Source organism: Gambusia affinis, linkage group LG05 (genome assembly GCF_019740435.1).
Source record: "Gambusia affinis linkage group LG05, SWU_Gaff_1.0, whole genome shotgun sequence".
Taxonomy (NCBI): Eukaryota; Metazoa; Chordata; class Actinopteri; order Cyprinodontiformes; family Poeciliidae; genus Gambusia; species Gambusia affinis.
The window spans coordinates 23352058-23360096 of NC_057872.1; the positions used below are offsets into that span (position 1 = coordinate 23352058).

Here is an 8039-nt window from a genome sequence, read left to right on the forward strand (position 1 = left end):
AGAGTTCAGCTGCAAATATTGTAAATCTGAATTTCATTTATTAATTCTGTGAATCTTATTGTTATATTATAAGTTAAATATATATGCATATATATTTTTATCCACCTCGTCTACCTTTTCTTATTCATAAAGGCAGTACTACAGAGGTCACGTGCAGCTGCTTGGTGTTTGAAAGTTTAGACGTCATCTTATTTGGATTGAAAGGAAGTCGCCTTTTTCAAAATTCACGGCTCTTCTTTTGATTTTCATATGCAAAGTTTGTCTTTGAGGCACAAGTTCGTGGGTCATATCTTTGTCTTAGCAAGATAGTATATTTGGTTTCTCTGATTCAAAACAATTTAACGTAAATAAAGTTTTTTTTTTCTTTTTTTTAAATTAAGCCCCAAAACATGTCTGGTGTATTTTGTATTTAGTCTGCCTCAATCTGTAACTTCAAAATAAAATCAATCTGCCAATTTATTTTCTTTCTTTAATTTAACAGTTTCATTAAAAACTCTTTTAGACCTAAACCAGAATGCAGAACGTATTGATATTATAAGGTGGTCTTACATTATCTTACGCTACACAATCAAATACAGACCAGTAAATAATCCTGGATTTGTTTGCGAAACCAGATTAAGATTAGATAGAAAGAAAATAAAATACATGCATTGTTTCGTTTACAGTTTGCACATTTTGCAATTACACAAAAACACTAAGCTATTAAACTTCATTTTCTTGCTGAGGAAATGTGAGCTGGTCTAGAAACTCGTCACAGTTGGTACAACTACATTTAAACAGAAGCAAAACAGCCTGAGATTACAGTTAAACTCCATTAAAATCAAGACTATTAATCAAATGAGGGATGCTTAAACCGTTCTAGTACCTACTTCTACAAGTGGATAGAGGAAATTCAACTATACAGTTTTAGTGTATCTGTTCAGGCTTCACTTTAAACTGGAAGCTTTATATGATGCTAAAGTGCTAAGCTGTTTTTTCCAGGTATCTTGTTTTAAAGGTGACCTCTTCTGCTGCCTTGAACAGACATAAAAACAGGTTTGTTACATTTTATCTGCATAAAATCATTATAACTTAATATTTCTGGATGGTAAGTCAACAATAAAACGCTGGTCTTTTCCGCTGAACAATGTACTCAGCGGTAAAACCAGCTGCCCAAACATGGCGGAACTCTGCTTGGGTTGCTAGGTGACGGGCTGGGGTTGCTAGGTAACGACACAGTACCTGACTGTGAATCTGGAAGGTTTTGAAACTCATTTTTCAGACACCAAAAAACTTTAACTTACTGCCTAAAAACAGCTGGGTACTTTTTCTTTTTCCAAATTCAATTCAGTTTAAAAATACTATATTGATCCCCAAAACAGTTTTTTGAAGTATTTCATCTGTTTTTACAAGCAGCTGAAACCCAAATGTGAGTATAAAGACGTACAGAAAGTGAATTTTTTGTAATAGGTCCCAGTTAAAGCCCAAGATACCATTACTTTCTATTACAATAATTTGCAATCTGATTTGAGCAAAAGGTAAAAACACAAGGTCTGTAAATCAGCAGATGTAATTAATTTGCAGCATTCAGTTTTCTTTGTTTTTCTTGGAGACAATCTTCCATTGCACTTTGAAATCAGTCCATCCCTGGTTTGTCAGCAAGGCACCAAGCTGAGGAAGGGTACATTTTGTTACGTTTCTTTATTTATATTGAGACAAGTAAAAGGGAACGTGGTCACTTTACCTGCTGGAGGACCTGGGCGTTGACGGCCGGGTCGGTCAGATCCACGTCGCTTGTCATCGTCATTTTCACAGTGGTGCTCGTTTTTACCACTGAGCAGAAAAAGAATCTGTGTCACAACCACAAGACAAAACTATGATGGAGTATTACGGCCTTTGTAGAAAAAAAGGTAAATTTGAGAAAAGTGAGTTAATTTGTAAATCTAAAAAGTAAAAACTTTGCTTGAAACAAAAAACCTAGAAAATTCATATCAAAATTTGAGTTTTTCTCCAGCAATTTTTTGACTTTTCAAACTCTGGAATTATGAAAATGTAAGTTTTTCCAGCAAAGTTTAGACTTCTTAATCTCAGAAATTTCCAAGTTTCATTAAAATTTCTGAGGTTAATCTCAAAATCTCAGAGTGAAGTACTCAATCAGAATTTTTCAAACTTTTTTCTCTGACATTTCTGAGTTTAATCTCAAAATTTCTGAGTTTTGTTCCAATAATTTTTTCAACTTTTCCATCTCATAAATTTCTAACATTTTTCTTGGACATTTCTGAGAGTAGACTTAAATTTTTTGATTTTTTTTTTCCAGTAATTTTTTGACTTTTCAAACTGAAATTTCCAAGATTTTTCTACAACATTTCTAATGTCTGAGTTTTGCTCTAGCAAATTTTCAACTTTTCAAATTCCAAAGTTTGCACATTATTTTTTCTATAAATTTTCTGACATTCAAACTTTCTGAATTTTTTTCAAGGAAATTTTTGACTTTTATACCTCACAAATGCTTGTTTTTCTCTAGACATTTTCAGAGGTTGATCTCAAAATGTGTCCCTACCACAACGTTGTTTAAAAACAGGGTTTTTTTGTCATATCATCTTATTTAACAATCACCTTGTTCACAAATGAAGACTTTGACATCATCACATCTTTCATCGCCAAACAGATGTGCTGTATTCTTGCAGACACAGTGCTGAATACCCCCGTTGTCTGGTTCTGAAGGGCCCCATCGGCGGAAGAGGCTGGGACTCTTGTCAGACCAACTCCACGGCACTCGGTACAGTCCGATCCAAACAAAGAATCCAGTTGGAATTAACTGTTTGACTTCAGAGTTTTCTGCCTTGTTCTCAATCATTGCCAAGTCGGTGTGATGCGATCTGCAGTAGCTTTGAGCAGAACTCCATGTTGCCAAAGTTGAGATCAACACATATTGTTTCACATTGTTCTCTGTAACTGCATAAAAACAAAAGCATGTTTTATTTCAAAAGAAACAAACTAGGACAGAATATTAGTGCCACAGTAAAAAATTAATAAATAAAATTATGAGAGAAGTGGAGGAGTTCAAGTATCTCGGGATCTTGTTCACGAATGGGGGAAGAAGGGAGCGGGAGATCGACAGGCGGATTGGCGCAACATCTGCCATCAAGCGGGCGCTGTACCGGTCCGTCATGATGACGAGAGAGCTGAGCCAAAAAGCAAAGCTCTCGATTTACCTGTCGATCTACGTTCCCACCCTCATCTATGGTCATGAGCTTTGGGTCATGACCGAAAGAACGAGATCGCAGATACAAGCAGCCGAAATGGGTTTTCTCCGTAGGGTGGCTGGGCTCTCCCTTAGAGATAGGGTGAGAAGCTCAGTCATCCGGGAGGGACTCAGAGTAGAGCCACTGCTCCTTCACATCGAGAGGGGCCAGTTGAGGTGGCTCGGGCATCTGGTCAGGATGCCTCCTGGACGCCTCCCTGGTGAGGTGTTCTGGCCACGTCCCACCGGGAGGAGGAAGACCCAGGACACGCTGGAGGCACTATGTCTCTCGGCTGGCCTGGGAACGCCTTGGGATTCCTCCAGAGGAGCTGGAAGAAGTGGCTGGGGAGAGGGAAGTCTGGGCCTCTCTTCTGAAACTGCGACCCCTGCGACCCGACCCCAGATAAGAGGAAGATGATGGATGGATGGATGGATGGATGGAAATTACGAGGATAGAGCCCAAATATTGTTGGAATAAAGTCATAATAACAAGCAAATAAATATTGCGAGAATAAGAGCAATTCTAGAATAAAGTCAATATTTTGAGAATAAAGTCACAGTCTCATATTTATTTTATTTTTTTGCGTGTCCTGTACTCTGTTGTAATAAACACAAAAGTTTGTCAAATTTAAGTTAACTTTGTTTTTTATACCAAAATGTATAAACTCTACATTTTTACTCACCGTTGTAACAAATAAATTTGACTCCACTCTCACAGTTACTATCATACCAGTACCCGTCATTGGCCATAAACGTGCACGTCTCCCCTGGATTTTTGAAGTTTGGTTCACCAGTGCCCCACGACTGGTAACCAGTTTTACTGGTTTCTCCGGTTGCAGACCATCTCCAGGAGTTGGGCTCGTTGCCCATTGCAGTTTTCCAGGCATTCGGATCGTCCCAGAGTCCGATCCATGCCCAGGAATAGGAAATATTAGGTTTCAGCCTGTTTATGTCGTCCATGCTCTCAAACGTGGCCAGGTCCGTGTAATGCTCCCTGCAGAACTGCTGAGCTTTAGGCCAGGTCATAAACTGGTTAACATAGTAGTACTTTCGTAAAGGGACCTGCAAGCAGGAGCCGAGGCAAAAACCTGAATATTGAAAAAGAAAAAGATGTGAAAAATGCAGCATTCTGCACCTTAGATACTTGGAAAATTGAAACAATCTATAATCCCATTAAAATCAGCCTCAACAGGGCAATGCTCAGTTTAACAGCATCTTTTTGTGTGAAACTATTTTCTGTGCAAAGAAAATCCTTTTACAGTCATTAAAATTATTTTTTAGTTGTAGTAATTTCTAAAGTAACCAATAAGAATTAGTACATTTGTTTAGTTCACAAAACTACAGCAGCTTATTGTACATAGAACAAGTTAGAGTAAATATAATAAAATTTAGCCAATGTTTTTAGAAAGAGCAAGAAAATTTCTGAGCTTGAAATATAAAAATTTGTTAAAAATTCAGAAATTTGTAAATTAATCTCAGAAATGTTTAGAATAATTGCACAAATTTTCTAACAAAATATGGAAATTATTGAGTTTCAAATGTCAAACATGTGAATGTGGAACTGTTGAAAAGAAAGTGCTTCATGTCAAGGAATAATTAAAAACTATCAGCAAAAACTTAATGATTACTCACAGGATTTAGGTTCTTACCATGCAGGATGAGAGTTATCCAAGCAATTTGTTGGTTCATTGTGGATTTTTCTGTAAAAAGCTAAAAACTGAAAAAATTGAAACCTCCACAGTATTTTTGTCTAAGAAAAAGAAAATTAGCAAAGCATGACAGTTTAGAAAAGGCGTGTTATTTATACACTTAAAAAGATTCAAATGTTTCTAATTCATCTTTTAATTCCTCAAAAATGTATTTCGATTTAAATGTTAACTGTGATAGTAATCTTAAATCCAGCTCATAAATTTTCAGTGACATGTAAGAAATATACTCACTAGTAGAGCTGCTTCCTCTGCAATGTTGGTCGCTGATGTTTTGAATGAAAAGGAAAATGTTTCCTGATAAACAATAATCCATGCATGATGTCATTTACATATGTAAAGTTTACCTTGAGGAACATGTTTAAGGACAAAAAGGATAGATTGTCATGACTTTTTCTTTTTGTTGCCTTAATGCACCTTTATAAGCATATTTAGTTATATATTTATATATTTAGCAACAGTTTATGTGTCTCAAATATAATTTTTATGAAAGCAATTTTATGGTGGTTCCTACTATAAACAATATATAATGTATGATATATATAAAATGTAAATCCATTTAAAAAAGTGCCACTTCCAATCAACAAATACCAAAGCTTGATATTTATTGTTGAATCTGAATTTGAACATTTTGAAACAAACAGGCTTGAAGCTTCAAAAAAACTGTTGTTCCAGTTCCTGCTTGATCCTGTCAAGTTGAATTTAACCTGGGAAAAGTACACAAGTAAGACTTTCTATTTGATTTATTCCTTTATTAAATGTTTTCTAAGGTGGTGTTTTTTATACTTACAGTTTTTTAATTCAAATTTTACATTTAGTTTCAGTAATGCCAGTGTGAAACTAAATAACTCTGATTTCTTATTCAAACAAATATAGTTCAATTTAAATATATTGCAAATCGTCTGCCTTTGTTCAAAAAAGCACAATATGTGTCTCCTGGCATTAAGTGTATAAAATCATTAACATTCACTAATGAGGGATTAAACTAAAAGAAACTAAAACTTAGTCAATTTCATAGTGTTTCAAAAGTATTTTTAGATTACCACAGAAATGAAGCTTCTGAAAGCAGTGCTAAGCAACTTTATTTTTTTTTTTTTTTGTAGATATGTTTATTGATTTTTTTGTTTAACAACAACAACAAAAAAACACAAAACAAAACAAAAGCTCAGCAGTGCAGTCCAGACATAAGAAGAAATATAAGATGGGGGGCATACATACTTCCATCATTGTATAGTACACATCTAAACATTCATAAATGCTCGAGACAGGATGGTAGACACGTGTTCTTCAGCATAGTCCAAGAAGGGCTTCCATATGCGTCCAAAAATGTCAGTCTTAGAGTGGACGAGGCATGTTAGAAAGTCTAGAGGGATATATTCCAAAACGAGCTTCTTCCACCCAAAAATTGTAGGAGATTTATTAGAAATCCATTGTAATAAAATATTCTTTCGGGCACAGAAAATTAGAACATTGTACAACTTACTCTTATTTTGGTTTTGGATATGTTTATTTGGTAGACCAAGGAGAAGAGACACTGGATCAAGATCAATGTTAGTTTTGAAAATTTTCCTAATCTCAGCCAGAATAGATTTCCAGTATATCTGGATCTTGGGGCATGACCAAAGACAGTGTGTGAGGCTGCCTTCATCTATTTTGCATTTTGGAAGCAACTTCATTTTAAAATATTGTAAAACGGGGTCCACGGATGGATTGTAAAGGTGCAGGATAATAACCACTCCAGGAGGGAATAATGTTAATCCTTCTTTAATGAAGATAACCGAACAGGAGTACAGCTGGGCGGTTTATGTGCTCTAACGCCGATGCAGACGAACTTTACGTGTCCACACCAGAGTAAGCGAGCATCCAACAACAACAAAACCGTCCCACCCCAAACACATTCCCCTGGAACACACACCCACTGCATGCAGAGTTCCGTTAACAAGATAAATGCACAGTAACGCACCTAAACTCAGATCGACCTAGCAACCATGGGAAATAGTGCTGGCATAAACCGAAACATACAAGTACTACAATATACTTGGCCTATCTGTCTGCAGGCTTTTTGACAGTCAGGCTGAGTATAAAGCAGAAACACTTCTGCAGCTGCGCTAATCTCATGTTTCCTCAGGTTCCCTAATCCATCGCATTCAGCAAACTCAAACATTAATGATCCTCTGCTGTCATCTGAATCTCATTTAGTTTAGGCTGCATTCACACCACCCAGGTTTAGTCCACTTCAGCTAGTTTGTCTGGTTTGTTTTGAAGAGATGTGAATGTGTAGTAAAACTCTGATTTGGAGCAAAATAAAAGAACTCAGGTTCATTTAAAAATCTAGTTCTCGGTTTGGTTTAAGTAAACTCTGTCGCGATTTGAATGCATGTGACGGACTGGTGGTCTCTCCAAAAGCAGGAAGTGAATTAAAATGCAAAACATTCTGGGTAAATATGACCAAAACAAATGTGCTAACCTAGCGCTAGCGGTTGAAATCAAATGGTTGGTGGTTTTGTCCCCAAAGAAAAAAGAGAAATCCAACAACTGCTAAAAGCTAACGCCGCTCATTTTTATTTATATTCACGTTCACCTCGCTGCAGCAAACGAAAGGGGCGGGGACATTTTGTGAAGAAGGAAGTTGCGCTCAGTGTTTTCTTCAAAGGTTTTCATGTTGTTTCCTTCAGTGGTTATTGGTGCAGCGACCCCCACAGGCGAGGAGGGGAACAGGTTTTTCAGTAACTTTGGGTCGTTTTACAACAGTGTGAAAGCGAACAGCTGAAAATGTAATAAATGTTTAGGTGTGAAAAATTCTTAATCTCCAGTTTGATATTTTTATCAAATTGTAGATTAACTCTAGGTCAGCTGAAAGCTCCCACACAGTGTCTGTGGAGAGTCTCCTGGATTTGGATGTAGAGATTCGTTCTGTACCCAGTGGATTGTGTCCTTGGGTAAAACTCTCCACCCTCTTTACCTGCTGGTGGTGGTCAGAGGGTCCGTGTCGCCTTGCTGCCCCACGGCAGCTTTGGTTCCAGGTGATTTACCACCATCAGCGTGTGAATGTGTGTAAATGGATGAGCATGAAGCACTTTGGTGTCTTTGGACTTGATAAACAACTTTAC

At 36.9% G+C, this 8039-nt stretch overlaps 1 protein-coding gene across 2 annotated transcripts; it reads right to left on the reverse strand.

Annotated features, from left to right (window-relative positions):
* LOC122831269 (macrophage mannose receptor 1-like) lies at window positions 1–5229 on the reverse strand. Of its 2 annotated transcripts, none has more exons than XM_044117346.1 (6): window positions 5164–5229; window positions 4873–4973; window positions 3907–4311; window positions 2596–2928; window positions 1724–1812; window positions 1–1650 (listed from the first exon to the last, which is right to left on the reverse strand). In XM_044117346.1, the coding sequence occupies exons 2-6, from the start codon at window positions 4910–4912 to the stop codon at window positions 1567–1569; spliced, it is 951 nt and encodes a 316-aa protein (XP_043973281.1). In that variant the 5' UTR covers window positions 4913–4973; window positions 5164–5229; the 3' UTR covers window positions 1–1566. The 2 variants fall into 2 exon arrangements, with proteins under 2 accessions (XP_043973281.1, XP_043973280.1); XM_044117345.1 differs by having other exon boundaries at window positions 2596–2934.
* Window positions 5230–8039: the final 2810 nt, after the last annotated feature.

Bases quoted from the DNA above. Each gene is read 5' to 3' on its own strand.
- LOC122831269 (XM_044117345.1), bottom strand. From the start codon at position 4,912: ATGAACCAACAAATTGCTTGGATAACTCTCATCCTGCATG. The intron at 2,935-3,906 runs GTGAGTAAAAAT...GTTTTTATGCAG, and splicing joins CAAATTTATTTGTTACAACG to TTACAGAGAACAATGTGAAA. The intron at 1,813-2,595 runs GTGATTGTTAAA...TTTTCTGCTCAG, and splicing joins AGTCTTCATTTGTGAACAAG to TGGTAAAAACGAGCACCACT.